Below are 21,421 nucleotides of genomic sequence, written 5' to 3' on the forward strand. Positions count from 1 at the left end.
ATTTCCCTGATGCTGAGCGATGCTGAGCACTTTTTCATGTGTCTGTAGGCCATTTGGATGTCTTCTTTGGAAAAATGTCTGTTCATGTCTTCTGCCCATTTCTTGATTGGATCATTTGTTCTTTGGGTGTTGAGTTTAATAAATTCTTTATAGAGTTCGGATACTAGCCCTTTATCTGATATGTCATTTGCAGATATCTTCTCCCATTCTGTCTCTTGTCTTTTGGTTTTGTTGACTGTTTCTTTTGCTGTGCAAAAGCTTTTTATCTTGATGAAGTCCCAATAGTTCATTTTTGTCCTTGCTTCCCTTGCCTTTGGCGATGTTTCTAGGAAGAAGTTGCTGCGGCTGAGGTCGAAGAGATTGCTGCCTGTGTTCTTCTTTAGGATGTTGTTGGACTCCTGTCTCACATTTAGGTGTTTCATCCATTTGGAGTCTATTTTTGTGTGTGGTGTAAGGAAATGGTCCAGTTTCATTCTTCTGCATGTGGCTGTCTAATTTCCCCAACACCCTTTGTTGAAGAGACTGTCTTTTATCCACTGGACATTCTTTCCTGCTTTGTCGAAGATGAGTTGACCATAGAGTTGAGGGTCCATTTCTGGGCTCTCTATTCTGTTCCATTGATCTATGTGTCTGTTTTTGTGCCAGGACCATACTGTCTTCATGGTTACAGCTTTGTAATAGAGCTTGAACTCCAGAATTGTGATGCCGCCAGTTTTGCTTTTCTTTTTCAACATTCCTCTGGCTATTTGGGGTCTTTTCTGGTTCCATACAAATTTTAGGATTATTTGCTCCATTTCTTTGAAAAAAGTGGATGGTGTTTTTTGATGGGGATTGCATTGAATGTGTAGATTGCTCTAGGTAGCATTGACATCTTCAAAATATTTGTTCTACTGATCCATGAGATGGAACGTTTTTCCATTTCTTTGTGTCTTCCTCAATTTCTTCCATGAGTATTTTATAGTTTTCTGAGTACAGATTCTTTGCCTCTTTGGTTAGATTTATTCCTAGGTATCTTATGGTTTTGGGTGCAATTGTAAATAGGATTGACTCCTTAATTTCTCTTTCTTCTGTCTTGTTGTTGGAGTATAGAAATGCCACTGATTTCTGTGCATTGATTTTATATCCTGCCACTTTACTGAATTCCTGTATGAGTTCTAGCAGTTTTGGGGTGGTCTTTTGGGTTTTCCACATAAAGTATCATATCATCTGCAAACAGTGAGAGTTTGACTTCTTCTTTGGTGATTTGGATGGCTTTGATTTCTTTTTGTTGTCTGATTGCTGTGGCTAGGACTTCTAGTACTATGTTGAATAGCAGTGGTGATAGTGGACATCCCTGCCGTGTTCCTGACCTTAGGGGGAAAGCTCTCAGTTTTTCCCCATTGAGAATGATATTCTCTGTAGGTTTTTCATAGATGGCTTTTATGATATTGAGGTATGTACCCTCTATCCCTATACTCTGAAGAGTTTTGATCAAGAAAGGATGCTGTACTTTGTCAAATGCTTTTTCTGCATCTGTTGAGAGGATCATATGGTTCTTGTTCTATCTTTTATTAATGTATTGTATTACATAGATTTGTGGACGTTGAACCAACCTTGCAGCCCAGGGATAAATCCCGCTTGGTCGTGGTGAATAATCCTTTTAATGTACTGTTGGATCCTATTGGCTAGTATTTGGGGGAGAATTTTTGCATCCATGTTCATCAAGGATATTGGTCTGTAATTCTCCTTTTTGATGGGATCTTTGTCTGGTTTGGGGATCAAGGTAATGGTGGCCTCATAAAATGAGTTTGGAAGTTTACCTTCCGTTTCTATTTTTTGGAACAGTTTCAGAAGAATACATATTAATTCTTCTTTAAATGTTTGCTAGAATTTCCCTGGGAAGCCATCTGGCCCTGGGCTTTTGTTTGTTGGGAGATTTTTGATTACTGCTTCAATTTCTTTAGTGGTTATAGGTCTGTTCAGGTTTTCTCTTTCTTCCTGGTTCAGTTTTGGTAGTTGATACATCTCTAGGAATGCATTCATTTCTTCCAGATTATCTACTTTGCTGGCATATAGTTGCTCATAATATGTTCTTATAATTGTTTGTATTTCTTTGGTGTTGGTTGTGATCTCTCCTCTTTCATGATTTTGTTGATTTGGGTCCTTTCTCTTTTCTTTTTGATAAGTCTGGCCAGGAGTTTATCAATCTTGTTAATTCTTTCAAACAACCAGCTCCTAGTTTCGTTGATCTGTTCTACTGTTCTTTTGGTTTCTATTTCATTGATTTCTGCTCTGATCTTTATTATTTCTTTCCTCCTGCTGGGTTTAGGCTTGATTTGCTGTTCTTTCTCCTACTCCTTTAGATGTAGGGTTAGGTTGTGTATTTGAGACCTTTCTTGTTTCTTGAGAAAGGCTTGTATTGCTATATACTTTCCTTTTAGGACTGCCTTTGCTGCATCCCTAAGATTTTGAACAGTTGTGTTTTCATTTTCATTTGTTTCCATGAATTTTTTAATTCTTCTTTAATTTCCTGGTTGACCCATTCATTCTTTAGTAGGATGCTCTTTAGCCTCTACGTATTTGAGTTCTTTCCGACTTTCCTCTTGTGATGAGTTCCAGTTTCAAAGCATTGTGGTCCGAAAATATGCAAGGAACGATCCCAATCTTTTGGTCCCGGTTGAGACCTGGTTTGTGACCTTAGGATGTGATCTATTCTGGAGAATGTTCGTGGGCACTAGAGAAGAATGTGTATTCTGTTGCTTTGGGATGGAATGTTCTGAATATATCTGTGAAGTCCATTTGATCCCATGTGTTATTTAAAGTCTTTATTTCCTTGTTGATCTTTTGCTTAGATGATCTGTCCATTTCAGTGAGGGGGGTGTTAAAGTCCCCCACTATTATTGTATTGTTGTCGATGTGTTTCTTTGCTTTTGTTATTAATTGGCTGTTCCCATGTTAGGGGCATAGATATTTACAATTGTTAGATCTTCTTGTTGGATAGACCCTTTAAGTAGGATATAGTGTCCTTCCTCATCTCTTATTACAGTCTTTGGTTTAAAATCTAATTTGTCTGATCTAAGGTTTGCCACCCCAGCTTTCTTTTGGTGTCCATTAGCATTGTAAATGGTTTTCCACCCCCTCACTTTCAATCTGGGGGTGTCTTTGGGTCTAAAATGAGTCTCTTGCAGACAGCATTATTGATGGGTCTTGTTTTTTTTATCCAATCTGATAGCCTGTGTCTTTTGATTGGGGCATTTAGCCCATTTACATTCAGGGTAACTATTGAAAGATACGAATTTAGTGCCATTGTATTGCCTGTAAGGTGACTGTTACTGTATATTGTCTGTGTTCCTTTCTGGTCTGTGTTACTTTTAGGCTCTCTCTTTGCTTAAAGGACCCCTTTCAATATTTCTTGTAGGGCTGGTTTCGTGTTTGCAAATTCCTTTAGTTTCTGTTTGTCCTGGACGCTTTTTATTTTTCCTTCTATTTTCAATGACAGCCTAGCTGGATATAGTATTCTTGGCTGCATATTTTTCTCACTTAGTGCTCTGAATATATCATGCCAGTCCTTTCTGGCCTGCCAGGTCTCTGTGGATAGGTCTGTTGCCGGTCTAATGTTTCTACCATTCTAGGTTACAGATCTCTTCTCCCGAGTTGCTTTCAGGATTTTCTCTTTGTCTCTGAGACTCGTAAGTTTTACTGTTAGATGTCAGGGTGTTGACCTATTTTTATTGATTTTGAGAGGGGTTCTCTGTGCCTCCTGGATTTTGATGCCTGTTTCCTTCCACACATTAGGGAAGTTCTCTCCTATAATTTGCTCCAATATACCTTCTGGCCCTCTCTCTCTTTCTTCTTCTTCTGGGATCCCAATTATTGTAATGTTGTTTCTTCTTATGTTATCACTTATCTCTCGAATTCTGCCCTCATGATCCAGTAGTTGTTTATCTCTCTTTTTCTCAGCTTCTTTATTTTCCATCATTTGGTCTTCTATATCACTGATTCTCTCTTCTGCCTCATTTATCCTAGCAGTTAGAGCCTCCATTTTTTATTGCACCTCATTAATAGCCTTTTTGATTTCGACTTGGTTAGATTTTAGTTCTTTTATTTCTCCAAAAAGGGTTTCTCTAAATAACTTCCATGCTTTTTTCAAGCCCAGCTAATATCTTTAAAATAATGATTCTGAAGTCTAGTTCCAGCATCTTACTAATGTCCGTATTGATTAGGTCCCTGGCAGTCGGTACTGCCTCTTGTTCTTTTTGTTGAGATGATTTTTTTTCTGTCTTGTCATTTTGTCCAGAGGAGAATAGATGAAAGAGAGAACAAAATGCTAACAGGGTAACAACAACCCCAGAAAATATACACTAAACAAATCAGAAGAGACCTGAAACTGGGGGAAAAGAAAGGGAAAGAAAGAAAGAAGAAAAAGAAAAAGATAAAAATGAACAAAAAACAAAAAAAACAGAACATGTCAAATATGATCAGGCTGGTGCATAGATTAGTGCCACACACTAGATATTGGGTATATTTTGGTCTGTTAGAAGAAAGTGCCTCCCATAATTTTAAAGAAAGAAAAACTTATATATGTATAAAAATAAGGGTTAATACGATGAAGGGATGGAATATGACTGTAAAGATGAAAATTATAAAAGATTTTATAAAAGGAATGATAAGTTGGTTGAAAAAGAAGAGGATTTAAAAAAATAAAAAAGAATGTCATCAGGCAGGAGACTAGAACAAAGCCATACACTAGAGATTTAGGGTATATTTTGGTCTGTTAGAAGAAACTGTATCCCAAAATTTTAAAGAGAGAACAACATATATATATATGCATGCCAAAAATAAGGGTAACTATTATGAAGGGATACGATATGACTCTAAAAATGGAAAATAAAAAAGATTTTTTTAAAAAAGGGATTGATAAGATGTTGCTTGAAAAGGCAAAAAAGAAAAAGTTAAAAAAAAATTAACTTTGAAAGACTAAATAATCATGGGGAAAAAGCCATGAATTCTATGTGCAGTATTTCTCTAGCACTGGAGTTCTGCTGTTCTCATTGATACGTAAACTTGGTCTTGGCTGGCTGTTCTTGCTGATCTTCTGGGGGAAGGGACCTGTTGCCGTGGTTCCCAAATGTCTTTGTGGGAGGCTGAATTGCCCTGCCCTTGTCTGGTCTGGGCTAAATAATCTGCTTGGGTTTGTTCTTGGGAGCTTTTGTTCCTTGCAAGCTTTTGTTCCTTGCAAGCTTTTGGTACAGCTTTGGAGGACGAGAATGAAAATGGCGCCCTCCCCATCTCTGCCCCCGAGGAGCCGAGACCTCGGGGCCCCGCTCCTCAGTGAGCCCCCAGAGAAAAGCAGTCAATCACTCCCATCTCCCCACTCACCCGGCCTGTGACCAAGCGTTTCTGTCTCTGGTACCCGACCCTGTGTGGAGTCTCCATACCCAGCAGATCCCTGCAGTGTGCTCCCGCGCCACTCCTCCCAGGGGAGGAAGGGGAGTCTCCTCGGATCTGCCACTTGTTGGATCCCTGCTGGAGGAGCAGTGGCCCGACTGTGCCGTGGATCACAGTTTATGGCAACCCTGAGCTGAGAGCCCGCTCCTCTGCTCCGTCTCTGCAGCCGGCTTCCCTGCTCCGATACCTAGGAGCTTTGCCGCACTCAGGCACCCCTGTGACCCCGAGGGTCCCAAGACCACAGTGTCCCAGTGAGGGTTCCACCCTCTTCTTAGCCACTGGAGCAATGTCCCTCAGCGGAGTGAACTTCTAAAAGTACCGATTTTGTGCTCTGCTGCTCTATCACTTACCAGAAGCAGCCGATGGAGGCCCTCCTCCCCCACTGTCTGTCCTCCTCACTATCGCCTCGGATTCACTTCTCTGCTCTTCTTACCTTCCAGAAAGTGGTTGCTTTTCTGTTCAGAGAGTTGTTGCTATTCTTTTCTTCGATCTCCTGTTGAGTTCATAGGTGTTCAGAATGGTTTGATCCCTATCCAGCTGAATTCCTGAGACCAGACGAAATCCAGGTCTCCTACTCCTCCGCCATCTTGCTCCCCTCCTGTAGGTATTCTTTTTGATGGAATTGTAGATGGGATTGTTTTCTTAATTTCTTTTTCTGATTGGTAGTAGTGTATAGAAAAGCAACATATTTCTTTATGTTAATTTTGTATCTTGCAACTTTACTGAATTTATTTATCATGTCTAATGGGGTTTTTTTGTTGTAGTCTTTAGGGTTTTGTATAGACAGTATCATGTCATCTGCAGATAGTTAAGTTTTACTTATTTCTTATCAACTTAGATGCTTTTTATTTCTTCGTTGTTGGATTTCAAGTCCTTTGTTGAACAAAAGTGGCAAGAACAGGCATTCTTGTCTCATTTCTGATCTTAGAGGAAAAGCTTTCAGCTTTTTAATTCTAGTGTGATGTTTGCTGTGGGTTTGTTATACATGGCCATTATTATGTTGAGATGTGTTCCCTCTATACCCACTTTCTTGAGAGTTTTTATCATAAATAAATGTTGAATTTTGTGAGGCTCTTCTTCTACATCTACTGGGATAATCATATGAGTTTTATCCTTCATTTTGTTAACGTGGCATAACACATTGGTTGATTTATGGATACCACGCTATCCTTTCATCCCTGGAATAAATCCACGTGATCATGGCATACGATCCTTTAAATGTATCATTGAATTCAGTTTGCTATATTTTGTTAAGGATTTTTGCATCTATGTTCATTAGGAATTTTATCTGATTTGGGTGTCAGGGTCTTGTACAATGAATTAGGAAGTGTTCTTTCCTCTTCAATTTTTTGGAATAGTTTGAGAAGTATAGGTATTAGGTATAACTCTTCTTTAAGCGTTTGGTAGCATTCACCTGCCATCTGGTTCTGGAGTTTTGTTTGCAGTGAGGCTTTTTATTACTGATTCAGTTTTATTACTCGTAATTGCTGAGATTTTCTATATCTTCCTGATTCAGTCTTGGAAGATTGTGTGTTTCTAGAAATACATCCATTTCTTCTATAGTGTTCAATTTGCTGGCATATAATTGTTTATAGTAGTATTTTGCAATCCTTTGTGTTTCTGTGGTTTCAGTTGTAAATTCTCTTTCATTTTTGTTTTTATTTATTTGGTCCCTCTCTCTTTTCCTTTGATGAGTCTCACTAAAGTTTTATCAATTTTGTTTATCTTTTCAAAGAATTAGGTCTTAGTTTTATTTATCTTTCTTATTTTTTTCTCTTCAGACTATTGATTTTAGCTCCAATCTTTATTACTTCCTTCCTTCTACTGTCTTTGACCTTCATTTGTTCTTTTTCTAGTTCCTTTAGGTGTAAAGTTAGACTGTTTGAGATTTTTTTCTTATTTCTTGACTTAGGTCTCCATCACTATAAGCTTCCTTCTGACAACAATTTTTGCTACATCTCATGTATTTTGGAATGCTGTGTTTTCATTTTTATTAAAAGTCACATAGTATTTTTTTATTTCATCCTTGAGTTCTTTGTTTACCGTTGGTTGTTTAGTAGTGTGTTGTTTAGCCTCCCATGTGTTTGTGTTTCTCTACAGTTTTTTTTCTTACTGATTTCTAGTTTCATACCATAGTTGTTTGAAAAGATGCTTGATATGATTTCAGTCTTCCCAAATTTATTGATACTTGTTTTGTGGCCTAACATGTGATTTTCCTGAAGAATGCTCCATGTGCACTTAAAAAGAATGTGTATTCCCTGTTTTTAGATGGAATGTTCTGTATGTGTCTATTAAGTCCATCTGGTCTAATGTGTCATTTAAGGCCACTGTTTTATTGATTTTTTGTCTGGATGATGTATCCACTGATGCGTGTTAAAATTCCCTAATATTATTGTATTATCCACTTCTCCCTTTAGGTCTGTTAATATTTCCTTTAAATGTTTAGGTTCTCCCATATTGGGCACATAGATATTTACAATTGTTATATCTTGTTGGATTGACCTCTTTATCATTATGTAATCTTCTTTGTCTCTTTTTACAGTCTCTGTTATAAAGTCTGTTTTCTCTGATTCAAGTATTGCTACCCCAGCTTTTATTTTCATTTCCATTTATATGGAATATCTTTTTCCATCCCTTCACTTTCAGTCTTTGTGTGTCCTTAGGTCTGAAATGAGTCTCCTGTAGGCAGCATATACATAGTCTTGTTTTGTTTTTTGTTTTTTTTTAATCTATTCAGCTACTGTATGTCTTTTGATTGGAGCTTTTAGTTGATTTACATTTAATTATTTTTTTAAGTTTTTATTTTAATTCCATTAGTTAACATACACTGTTTTATTAGTTTCAGATGTACAATATAGTGATTCAGCATATCCATACATCACTCAGTGCTCAGCACAAGTGCCCTCCTTAATCCCCATCACCTATTTCACCTATCCTCCCATCCCCCTCCCCTCTGGTAACCTTCAGTTCTCTATAATTAAGAATCTGTTTCTTGATTTGTCTCTTTCTCTTTTTTTCCCCTTGGATCATCTGTTTTGTTTCTTAAATTCCACATATGCGTGAAATCATATGGTATTTGTCTTTCTCTGACTCACTTACTTTGTTTATTATGATATGCTCTAGTTCCATCCATGTCATGGCAAATGGAAAGATTTCATTCTTTTTTATGGCTGAATAATACCAATCTATATTTAATACCCAGTAGTTCAATTGCTGGATTGTAGGCTAGTTCTATTTTTAACTTTTTGAGGAACCTCCATACTGTTTTCCACAGTGGCTGTACCAGTTTGCATTCCCACTACCAGTGCACAAGGGTTCCTTTTTTTCCACATCCTCACCAACATCTTTTGTTTCTTGTGTTTTTGATTTTAGCTATTCTGATAGGTATGAGATGGTATCTCCTTGTCATTTTGATTTGCATTTCTCTGATACGGATGTTGAGCTGTTGATACTTTTCATGTGTCTTTTAGCCAACTGTATGTCTTCTTTGGAGAAATGTCTCTTCATGTCTTCTGCCCATTTTTAAGTTGGATTATGTTTTTTGGGTGTTGAGTTTGATAAGTTCTTTCTGTATTTGGGATGCTAACCCTTTATTGGATTTGCAAATATTTTCTCCCATTCTGTAGGTTGCCTTTAATTTTGTTCATTGTTTCCTTTGCCGTGCAGAAACTTTTTATTTTGATTAGTCCCAAAAGTTAATTTTGGTTTTATCCTTGCCTCAGGAGATATATCTAGAAAAATATTGCTAATGGCCTATGTCAGAGAGGTTACTGCCTGTGTTTTCTTCTAGGATTTTTATGGTTTCAGGTCTTACATTTAGGTCTTTAATCCATTTTTAATTTGTTTTTGTGTATGGTGTAGGAAAATGGTCCACTTTTTTTCCTTCCACATCACTGTCCAGTTCTCCCAATACCATTTTGTTGAAAAGACTGTCTTTTTCACATTGGTTATTCTTTCCTGCTTTGCTGAACATTTATTGACCATATATTTGTGGGTTTATTTCTGGGTTTTTTGTTCTATTGATCTGTGTGTCTTTTTTTGTGCCCGTAGCATATGTCTTGATGATTACAGCTTTGTAATATAGCTTGAAGTCCGGAATTGTGACGCCTCCAGCTTTGGTTTTCTTTTTCAACATTACTTTGGCTATTCAGGGTCTTTTCTGGTTCCACCACATTAATTAAAAAAAAAAAAAGGACAAGAGCCATATGATCTCAGTAGATGCAGAAAAAGCATTTGACAAAATACAACATCCTTTCTTGATAAAAACTCCCCACAGTGTAGAGATAGAGAGAACATACTCAATACCATAAAATACCCACAGAAAACATTATCCTCAATGGGGAAAAACTGACAGCTTTTCCCCTAAAGTCAGGAACATGACAGGGATGTCCACTCTCACTACTGTTGTTCAGCATAGCACTGGAAGTCCTAGCCTCAGCAGTCAGACAACAAAAAGAAATAAAAGGCATCCAAATTGGCAAAGAAAAAGTTAAACTTTTACTCTTCGCAGACAACATGATACTCTATGTAGAAAACCCAAAAGCCCACTAAAAAAATGCTAGAACTAATACAGGAATTCAGCAAAGTTGCAGGATATAAAATCAGTGCACAGAAATCAGGTGCATTTCTATACACTGACAGCGAGGCAGAAGAAAGAGAAATCAAGGAATTGATCCCATTTACAATTGTGCCAAAAACCATAAGAAAACTAGGAATAAACCTAACCAAAGAGGTAAAGGATCTGTACTCTGAAAACTATAGAAGACTTATGAAAGAAATTGAGGAAGACAACAAAGAAATGAAAGAAACATTCCATGCTCGTGGATTAGAAGAACATATATTGTTAAAATGTCTATACTATCCAAAGCAATCTGTACATTCAGTGGAATCCCTATCAAAATACCATCAACATTTTTCACAGAAATGGAACAAAAAATCCTAAATTTTGTGTGGACCACTGTGTTTTCATTTTCATTTGTTTCCATGTACTTTTTATTTCTTCTTTGATTTCCTGGTTGACCTATTCATTATTTAGTAGCATGCTTTTTAACCTCCACATATCTGTGGTCTTTCCAGATATTTTCTTGTGGTTGACTTCTAGTTTCATAGTGTTGTGCTTAGAAAATATGCATGGTATGGTTTCGATCTTGAATTAGTTGAGGTTTGTTTTTTGGGTTAATATGTGATCTATTCTAGAGAATGTTCTGTGTGCACTTGAAAAGAATGTGTATTCTGCTGTTTTAGAATGGAATGTTCTGAATATATCTGTTAAATCCATCTGTTCCAGCGTGTCATTCAAAACCATTGTTTCCTTGTTGAGATGATCTATTGATGTAAGTGGGGTGTTAAAGTCTCCTATTGTTATTGTATTATTATTGATTAGTTCCTTTATGTTTGTCATTAACTGTTTTATGTATTTGGGTGTTCCTGTGTTGGGTGCATAAATATTTAGTTGTTATTGTAATTTTTATTATTATATAGTGTCCTTCTTTGTCTCTTGTTACAGTCTTTATTTTAAAAATGATTTTGTCCAATATTAAGTGTTGCTACTCCAGCTTTCTTTTGATACCCATTTGCATGATAGATGTTTCTCCATCCCCTTCCTTTCAATCTGCAGGTGTTTTTAGGTCTAAAATGAGACACTTTATGGTCTAAATGTAGACAGCATATAAATGGGTCTTGGTTTTTCACCATCTTGTCACCCTGTGTCTTTTGATTTTAGCATTTAGTCCATTTACAGTCAAAGTAATTATTGATAGATATGTATTTATTGTCATTTTATTACTTGTTTTGTGGTTGTTTCTGAAGATTTTCTCTGATCCTTGCCTTTCGTGTTTTGCTCATTTTCTTTAGTTATATATTTGGATTTCTTTCTCTTTGTACTTTGCATATTTATCTGTGACTTTTGATATATGGTTACCATTAGGTTTATATGTAACCTCTTTTGCATATAGCAGTGTATATTAAGTTAATGGTTGTTTACATTTGAATCCATTCTTTATCCTTTTCCTCTCCATGTTTTAGGTATATGTTGTCATAGTTTACATCCTTTTATCTTGTGAATTCCTGGACTCATTTTTTTACAGCAATATTCATTTTTACTGATTTTGTTTTTCCTGCCTTTATACTGTCACTGGTCTCTCCTTTCCACTCAAAGAGTCCCCTTTATTTTTCTTACAGGGCTGGTTTAATGGTTATGAACTCCTTTAGTTTTTGTTTGGGAAACTCTCTCTCTGCTTCTATTCTGCTCACTGGATAGACTATTCTTGGCTGCAGATTTTTCCCATTCAGCACTTTGCCACTCCCGTCTTTCTTGGAAAGTTTCTGCTGAAAAATCCCCTCCTAGCCTTATGTATTTTCCCTTGTATGTTACTGTCTTCTTTTGTCTTGCTGGTTTTTTTTTTTTTTTTTTAATCACTACAATTTGCTCATTTAATTATAATATGTCTTGGTGGGGAACTGCTTTTGTTGATTTTTTTTTTTTAATTTTATTTATTTGACAGAGACACAGCAAGAGAGAGAACACAAGCAGGGGGAGTGGGAGAGGGAGAACAGGCTTCCCGTGGAGCAGGGAGCCCGATGCGGGGCTCGATCCCAGGACCCTGGGATCACGACCTGAGCCGAAGGCAGACACTTAACACCTGAGCCACCCAGGCGCCCCTGCTTTTGTTGATTTTGATGGTGATTTTCTCTCCCTCCTGGATCGGGATATGTGTTTCCTTTCCCAGATTAGGGAAGTTTTTAGCGATTATTTCTTCAAATAAATTCTCTTCCCCTTTTCTCTCTTCTTCAAGGATTTCTGAAATACTCATGCTATTACTTTTGATGGAGTCACTGAGTTCTTTAAGTCTATTCTCATTTTGCATGATGCTTTTTTCTTGTTTGATTACTTTCCATTACTCTGTGTTCTAGGTCATTAATTTGTTCCTCTGCTTCTTCCAGCGTGCTGTTCACTGTCAAGTGTATTTCTCATTTGATTTATTAAGCCCTTGATCTCTACTATGTTGTTCCTTGTCTCTGTGTTAAGGGTCTCACTGATGTCCTCCACTCTTTTCTCAAGTCCAGTGAGTATCTTTATGGTTATTGCTTTAAATTCTCTATCAGGCATGCTACTTATGGTTTCACTTAGATCTCTGGCCATGGCCTTGTCTTGTTCTTTCATTTGAGTTAAATTTTTCTTTCTCCTCATTTTGTCTGCCTCTCTGTATCTGTTTCTGTGTGTTAGGAAGGTCAACTATGTCTTCTGCTCTTGAAAGTAGTGACTTTATGGGCGCCTGGATGGCTCAGTCGGTTAAGTGTCTGCCTTCAGCTCGGGTCATGATCCCAGGATACTGGGATCAGTCCTGCATTGGGCTTCCTGCTCAGTGGGAAATCTGTTTCTGCCTCTGCCCCTCCCCCATGCTCATGCACACACACTCTCTCAAATAAATAAAATCTTAAAAAAAAAAAAAGAAAGTAGTGACTTTATGAAGAAGAGGTCCTGGAGTGTCTTGCAGTGCAGTCTCCCCTGTGCACCTGAACCTGGAACTTCAGGAGCGTATCCTGTGTGTGGTGCTTATGTCCTGCTGTGGTGTCTGAATCACTTTTATTTTCAGTGCAGTTGTCTGCACTGACTGCCTGCTCTGGGCTCTGCTTGCTCACTGTGGTGTTAGTGGGACTCAGACCAGCTCTGAGGGTGCATGCCTGCCAGGGAACTTGGGGGCAGGGCAGTGGCATTAGCAAAATTTGCACTGGGCCACTAGTTCAGTGCCAGATTTGTAGAAGCACTATAGCAGCTGGAGGCTGCATGACAGCTCAACCGCAGGCCCAAAGCTGGGCGCAATGCCCAGGGGTGGCTGGGTGCAGTGCCCAAGGATGACTGGGTGCAGCTGAGGCTGGCAAGTGCCTGGAGGCATGCAGCAACTGGATGGGATGCCCTGCCTCCCACAGATGGCCTTGTGTTTATGGTTGGGGGAGGGTGAAATGCCACCTGCCAGCTCCCTCATTTTCAGAGAAGACCCCCAACATGCTCAGAAATCTGTATGAACAGATCTGTCTCCCATTTGCCCCTGGTATTGTATAAACTGCTATCTTTATTTTGCTTGTATGTTCAGGCTGCTGTCCCTTTAAGGGCAGCAGCCCAGCTGTCCCCTGCCCTCCCAGCTGTACTGGCTCTACTTGGCTTGTCCCAGCTCTCCCAGTGCTGAGTCACCTGATTTTTAAAGCTCCAGGCTCCAGGTCCCACTGGTTATACAAACTTAATTCAGCAACTCTGTTTTCAAGCCAAACTTTATGGGGATTAGTCCTCCCCACATGAGCTCCCTAGTACAAGGGCCCATTTCTCTGCCCTCTCCCTGCACGCAGCTGCCTCCCTCCTATGGGCAGCCTCCCTCCACCTTTCTCACCTTTCTAACCTTTCAGATGCACCTTCTTCTCTATATTTTGTTGTGGAGTTTGTTCTGCCAGCCTTCGATCACTCCCTAGTTTATTGACTTGGTTGTGGATGATATCTAGTTGTAAACGTGGGAGGGGTGAGCTCAGGGTCCTCCTACTACACCCTCTTCCCAAGATCCTTTAGAGTAATTATTGACAGGTATATACTGACTGCCACAATTGTTTTCAGGTTGTTTTGTAATTCTTTCATGTTCTTTTCTTGTTGTCTTATGATTTGGTGACTTTCTTTAGTATTATGTTTGGATTTCCTTCTCTGCTTTTTGTGTATCAAAAGTTTTTAGCTTGTGCTTATCCTGAGGTTCATGTATAACTCTCTGTATGTAGCAATCTATTTTAAGTTGATGGTTGCTTAAGTTCAAACACATTCTATAAGCACTGCATTTTTATGCCCCTCACCATTTTTTGTATTTATGTATGTCGTATCTTGTATTATTTTGTTTATCCCTTAACCAATTATTGTAGATATAGTTGATTTTACTACTGTTGCCTTTTAACCTTCATACTAGCTTTATAAGTAGTTGATGTATTACCTTCAGTATATGGTTGCTTATACCAGTGAAATTTTTTTCTTTCATAATTTTCATATGCTGTGGCTTCTCTTTTCCATTTAAGGAAGTCCCTTTAACAGTTCTTGTAAGGCCAGTTTAATGTGATGAACTCCTTTAGCTTTTGCTTGTCTAGAAAACTTTATCTCTACTTAAATTCTGAAGGATAATGGTGGTGCTGCAGGATTTCTTTTCCTTCCCACGGTTCTTGGTCATGCTGCTTTGAAGAATGAAGAGGTAGACAAGACAAGACAGAGTGGGGGGCAGCAAAGCAAGGTTTATTGAGTGATAGTACAAAGCTCCCAAAAAGGGAGGGGACCCGAGGGGGTTGCCACGGGAGTTTCTAAGTCTAGGGGTCTTTATGGGGTTGGTGGTGGGCTGTTTTAATCTGATTAACCCTCCATGCACCTGTCATGCAATCAGGTTTTTGTCCTCTTTCTCTCACAGGGGAAAGGATGGAGGGCTCCTTCCAGGGTGGTGTAAAATCCTTTTAAGTGTGGTTTCCTCTTACGGTGGGGGTGGGAGGCCTTGTCCCAGCCTGCCTTTCTTCCAAGTATTCTTCATCAGTGGGATAGCCAATTAAGAACTGTTTCTTTGTTATAGTCCTATGGGACCTGGAAATGGAAGCCCTTTGGCCACCAGAACCAAGTAATCAAGGGTGTGTCCCTTGGGCAGTAGATGCAAAGGCCATTGCATTAGATGGGTGCACAAGCTCTTTTCTGGGAGATACTGCTGACCTGGAGTAAGGCAGAGTGTGTAAAGATGGTGCCCCCCAGCTTCCCTGTTCTCTGGAGTATTTCTGTCGATATGTGTTAAATTAGGTAACTGCTGCTCAGGCCAATGCTATAAGATAAGCAAATAAGCCTCTTTCAAAGAAAGTCTGGGTACTTTTCAGTTGGCTACCTCTATAAAAGGCCCTGGGATGGGAAATCTGCATGCATGAGCCCTTTGAGAACTCTTTCTCAGTTTCCAAATAGCCTTGTGGATCTTGTGGAGCAAGCCCCTTTGGCTTTCAAAGTTAGATGTCTGGGGAGCTCATCTCTCAGATGCAGCTCTTAAAAGATGGTATGCCACACAGAGGGTTCAAACCCTTCACTCCTTAGAGGGAAGATCGGATTTCTGAGTTCTCTCCTGATTGTGTATTGCTGCGCCAGTGGTGGGGTTTATGGTGATTTGCGTCTCAGCCTCTCCTACCCATTTCGATGTGCATTTTTTCTCATTCACCCAATGTATAGGAGTTGCTAAACCAGCTTCTGGATTTATTTCAGAGGGAATTATTCCATATGTAGCTGTGGATTTGGTGTGTCTATGGGAGGAGGGGAGTTCAGGGGCCCTCTGTTTTGCCATCTTGAACTGGAACTCTCTAATGGAGTTTGTAGGTAATTACCAAAATCTTCCCATTTGGGGGATCTAAAACATGGTACGTAGTATCCCCATTTGCTTTGGGGCATAGCCCTGTGCCCTTTCTCAGTCCCGACCTAACACTCAGCTGCTTTGTGATTCTAGAAAAATAACTGCCTGCTACCTGAGGATGTGAAGAATTTTTACCTGATGACCAATGGCTTCCACATGACATGGAGTGTGAAGCTGGATGGTGAGTCAGCCTTCTTGCTGTAGGGTAACATTTCCCTGGCTGAGAGGTTGGGTATCTGTATGGTTTTCATGAGTTCTCCTAAAGTGCAATGTCCAGAAGCTATGATTTTTTCCCCAAAGCCATCATTGCTTCACCCACCACCCACTATGCCAGAGTCTAGCTGGTACTTACCTAGAAACTCAATTTAGAGGCTTCCTTTTGAAATGGGCTTGTGGAAAACCTTAATCACTACACAAAATTCCTGTACCACCTCAAACTTAAAGCTTCTGATGACTCCACCCCAGAGCATTCTCCTCAGAGTGAGCTGAAGGGACAGCCACTGATGGTCATAAGAGGGGTAACTTCCTTCGTTCCCAGCATGGCAATGACCTTAGGGCTGTAACCCTTACACCAGATCTTTAACTTCTCTCCTGCACATCTCCCCAGCCTAAGTTATCAACCACCTCACTTCTCAAGTTGTCATCTTTAGTATTAAAGTGGCTAGGACAGGCATTCATGTGTAGATGTGGGAACTCATAACTTGGTAGAGTCAGAAATTGCAGGTACTACGTACACATGAAAGGTGATGCTGCACATTTAAGTGAAGACTTCTATAAAATTTCATAAGCCAAGAACACCTTTTCTATCCACTGGAGTCCAGCCCATTCCTGCCACAGACTTCCCTGCCCACAAGAGGCCTTTACTGCCTCTGCATTCCAACCACCTCCCCAGATCTCCTTTGGTCCTCAGGAAGTACCCAGCACCTCCCATGCTGTCACTGACAATGTGGTAATTTTTACTGCACAGCAGATCTGCAGAACTGACTTCTCCCCTTCATTTCCTCTGCCCTCTTCCTCTGGGTTCCCTTTTTTTGATGATTCCCAAAGCCTTCCTGTCTCTCTCACAGCAGGCCAGAGGCACTTTTTATAGCTTATTCCTGAGCATTTAACATGAACTTTTAGTTTGTAATTATTTCCTCCATTAGCCCAGAAACCATTCTTGTCACCACCGTACTGTCACAAGAGCCTTTCTTTGAAACATGACCATGGCCTTTGGAGTCTGGAGAGAGAGAATGGACAGAGACTAGACTGGCGGTCAGATTTTCCCTTACCCACATCATGAAGACAGGCAAGCCCCTTCACAAGCGCCCCAGGGAGAAGAAACGGGTCACCAAGTTTTCATGAATGAGTCCCTGTTCACTATTCTAATACCTTCTCTCCTTTAATTCTCCCAATCCTAGTCTTCTTATGCTGTCCCCACTTCCATCTCCCTTTCTGTCATTTCCTGGATAAAGTCAACAGCAGAGGCAGCTTCTGATGTTTACGTCTTTAATGGTCTGTTCTGCATGGATTTCCCATAGTCTGTATACCAGCTGTTTTACTGCCTTCAGTTTTTTTCAGCAGTCAGATTTCTAAGTCTTTGTTTGCCATCCAGTGGCCAGCATCCTATATGACAAGGGTTCTATATAATAAGGAAGATATACAGTTACCTGTTCCCTATTTACACCCTAATCACAGAAAACTAGGAATCAGGCAAGGTTGATTTCTAGTCTTCTGTCAAGTTCTCTGCAATGAGTAAGAAAAAATGACAAAGAGAAGGGGAGTGATCTTCCATCATGGAAAGCTTACAAGAAGAGAAGAATGGGTCAGTTATATAATCAAAGCTGTTACCTCTTTGGGAATTATTACCCTTCATGCAAGGGAAAGAGGGAGCAAAAACATTTTTAGATCCTTTGCTCTTCAAACAGGGCCCCTAGCCCTGATTTCTGGGTTCTTCCTGAGCATCCCCTTTTTATATTTTTTTCAGTATTCTACCTTAATGCATGCAGTGGGGTCTTGTCACCCATGACTCATTGCTAAAAAAAGGTTGGTGCTCAGGGGCATATAGTGCATTGATGCTCTTCCTTCCACTTTCCATCAGATTCCTCAGCCCTGGGATCAAACAAAAGCTGGGTTTAAGCTCTTCCAGCAGAAGTCCTTATGATGATCATGGTCATAAGACTGTTCCTCTTTGCTAATGTTTCCATAGAGCACACCATTCCATTGGGCAGCATGGCGATTAACAGCATCGCAAAACTGACTCAACTCAACCAGTCTTCCGTGTATTCACTCCCAAATGCACCAACGCTGGCAGACCTGGAGGATGATGCACTTGAAGGTAACCTGAAGGAACTTGTGCTCTGAGTTAGAAATTAGCCTGTTTGTTTCCCTTTTATAATGTTAAAAAACATAGGAAGACGCTGTGGCATTGTAGTACCTTTCCGAAGCCAAAAAAAACTTCCCCATTGTGGCTTCTCAGGACCATGGGAGTAAGGTAAACAAACACACAAACAAACAAAAAAACAACCTGTATCAATAAAGGAAATTTTCATGAAGAAATGCCAGGGTTGAGATTTTTGTTTTGTTTCCAGCACCCACTTCAGTGCCTGGCATATAATCGCTACTTAATGAATGCTTAGTAAATAAATGAATGTTAAAGATTAACTTGACTCAACATTTCAGTATCAAGAGCTTTCAGGGAACATGGACTCTATAAGCAGCTCCCTTCCTCCCTCCAGACTCTTTGCCATCTCTGATTCAAATGGCTGCTAAAAGCTAAATGCTATGAGCAACTGGGCATAAGTGAGGACTTTGTCAGTTAGAATTGTTTGGCTGCATATATCAGAAACCCAATTACAATGTCTAAACTAAATAGTTTACTTTTCTCATAACAAGAAATCTGGAACTAGGCTGGTGCAGCTGTTTGAGGAAGTCAATGATAAAGTCTCCCTCTGGCTTCCTCCTGCACCAACCTTTGGATATGGCTTTCATCCTCATCATTGAGGAATGTGGGCTGTACCTCCAAGCTTCCAGTCTATGTTCCAGGGAGGAAAAAGAAGAGTGAAAGGCAAAACAACAAAAACTGTCTTGTGGCAGAATCTCTCCCTTTTTATCAGGAAAACAGCTGTTTTCTCAGAAGCTCCTCCCAATAGCCATTGGCCAGAACAGAGTTAAAAGGTTACCCATAGCTGCAGGGGAATCTGAGGAAGTATGGTTAGCTGTGCCAGTGTTGTCCCCTCAAACAGAATTGGGGTTTAAGAAAGAAAGGGAGCATGAATGTTGACTAAGCAACTAGTGCCTCCAATACTAAGACCTTGGGGTACATTGAAGTTCTGGCAGAGAGAACTGATGCAGGGCTTCTCCATCAACTGCACAAGCAGTTACACACTAGTCCAGGCATCCCTTGGAGATAGTGCAGGTTTGGTTCCAGATCACCCCAGTAAGGCAAGTGCAAATGAATTTGTTGGTTTCCCAGTGCATATTGAAGTTAGGCTTTTACTATATTATGGCCTATTAAGTGTGATGTCTAAAACAACAATGTACATACATTAATTAAAAAATACTTTATTGCTAACAAGTGCTAACCATCATCAGCTTTCAGCAGTTTGTAATCTTTTTGCTGATGGAGGGTCTTGCCTCCATGTTGATGGCTGCTTAATGATCAGGGAAGTGGGTTGCTGAAGGTTGGGGTGGCTTGGCAGTTTCTTAAAGCAATGAAGTTTGCTGCATTGATTGACACTTCCTTCCATGAATGATTTCTCTGTAGCATGCCGTGCTGTTTGATAGCATTGTACCCACAGTAAAACTTCCAAAATTGTGTCTTCTCAGACCCTGTGACCATTTTATCAACTAAGTTTATGTGATACTCTAAATCCTTTGTGCTAATTTCAGTAGTCTTCATAGCCTCTTCACCAGGAGTAGAAGCCATCTCAAGAAACCACTTTCTTTACTCATCCGTAAGAAGCAACTCCTCATCCATTCAGGTTTTCTTAGGAGATTGCCAGCAATTCAGTCACATCTTCAGGCTCTCCTTCTAATTCTAGTTCTCTTGCTATTTCCACCACGTCTGCAGTGACTTCCTCCACTGAAGTCTTGAATCCCTCAAAGTCATCCATGAGGGTTGGAATCAACTTCTTCTAGAATCCTGTTAATGTTGATAGTTTGACCTCTACCCATGAACCATGAATGTTCTTAATGGCACCTAGAATGGTGAATCCTTCCCAGAAGGTTTTCAGTTTACTTTCCCCAGATCTATCAGAGGAATCACTAGTGATAGCACTTATAGCCTTATGAAACATATTTCTTAAATATTCAGACTTGAAAGTTGAAAAGACTCCTTGACCCATGGGTTGCAGTATGGATGTTGTGTTAGCAGGCATGAGAACAACATTCATCTCATTGTACCTCTCCATCAGAGTTCTTGGGTGACCAGGTGCATTGTCAATAAGCAGTAATATTTTGAAAGGAATCTTTTTTTCTGAACAGTTGGTCTCAACGATGGGCTTAAAATATTCAGTAAACCATGTTGTTAGCAGATGTGCTATCATTGGGCTTTGTTGTTCCATTTACAGAGCACAGGCAGAGTTGATCTAGCATAATTCTTAAAGGCCCTAGGATTTTCAGAATGGTCAGTGAGTATTGGCTTCAACAAAGTCAGCAGCTGCAATAGTGCCTACAGAGAGAGTCAGCCTGTCCTTTGAGGCTTTGAAGCCAGGCACTGACTTCTTTTGCTTTGAAAGTCCTAGATGGTGTCATCTTCCAATAGAAGGATGTTTTGTCTATACTGGAAATCTGCTATTTAGTGTAGCCACCTTTGTTAATTATCTTAGCTAGATCTTCTGGATAACTTGCTAGTTTGCCTTACACTTTATGTTATAGAGACAGCTTTTTCCTCAAACCTCATCAACCAACCTCCGCTAGCTTCAGACTTTTCTTCTGCAGCGTCCTCCCCTCTGTCAGCCTTAGAATTGAAGCGAGCCTTACTCTGGATTAAGCTTTGGCTTAAAGGAATGTTGTGGCTGGTTTGATCTTTTATCCAGATCACTTAAAACTTTCTCCATATCAACTATAAGGCTGTTTTACTGCCTTATCATTCATGTGTTCACTGGAGTAGCACTTTTAATTTCCTTCGAGAACATTTCCTTTGCATTTGGCTATTTGGCACAAGAAGTCTAGCATTCAGCCTATCTCAGCTTTCAACATGCCTTCCTCACAAAGCTTAATCTTTCTAGCTTTTGATTTAAATTCTTCCTTTCACTTGAACTTCTAAGGCCTTTGTAGGATTATTGATTGGCCTTATTATTTCATTACTGTGTCACAGGGAATAGAGAAGCCTGAGGACAGGAAGAGAGATGGAATGGCCAGTCAGTGGTGTTCAGAACACATATATTTATCAGGTTTGCTGCCTTCAGCAGGTGTGTTTTATGGCACCCCAAAATGGTTACAATAATATCAAAGGTCTTTGATAAAGAAGACAGGCACAAACTTCAGCAGCACCACATCTCCCAATCCCTGCATTTTGCAGGGCTTCAGTCTCTGCAGCAATGACTATGATGGCAGCTGCAGTGGGCCCTGTGGAAGCCTGAGGGATGCCTTGTTACAGTTGAGTGCCCCGACCGTGCACA

The 21,421-nt window shown here is 39.8% G+C and overlaps 1 protein-coding gene across 4 annotated transcripts in view; it reads left to right on the top strand.

Moving 5' to 3' along the window:
• Window positions 1-21,421, top strand: part of TPGS2 (tubulin polyglutamylase complex subunit 2) — a 67,347-nt gene that overhangs the window by 30,235 nt on the left and 15,691 nt on the right. For all 4 annotated transcript variants that reach the window (XM_045886805.3, XM_054510319.2, XM_045886807.3 and 1 more), the window contains 2 exons: window positions 15,912-15,999; window positions 18,007-18,135. In XM_045886805.3, the coding sequence (XP_045742761.2) occupies window positions 15,912-15,999; window positions 18,007-18,135 (217 nt within the window). The remainder of the gene's footprint in view (window positions 1-15,911; window positions 16,000-18,006; window positions 18,136-21,421) is intronic.

This window comes from Mirounga angustirostris, unplaced genomic scaffold (genome assembly GCF_029215605.1).
Source record: "Mirounga angustirostris isolate CCGP_5_RB_7025 unplaced genomic scaffold, mMirAng1.0.hap1 SCAF_14, whole genome shotgun sequence".
Lineage (NCBI taxonomy): Eukaryota > Metazoa > Chordata > Mammalia > Carnivora > Phocidae > Mirounga > Mirounga angustirostris.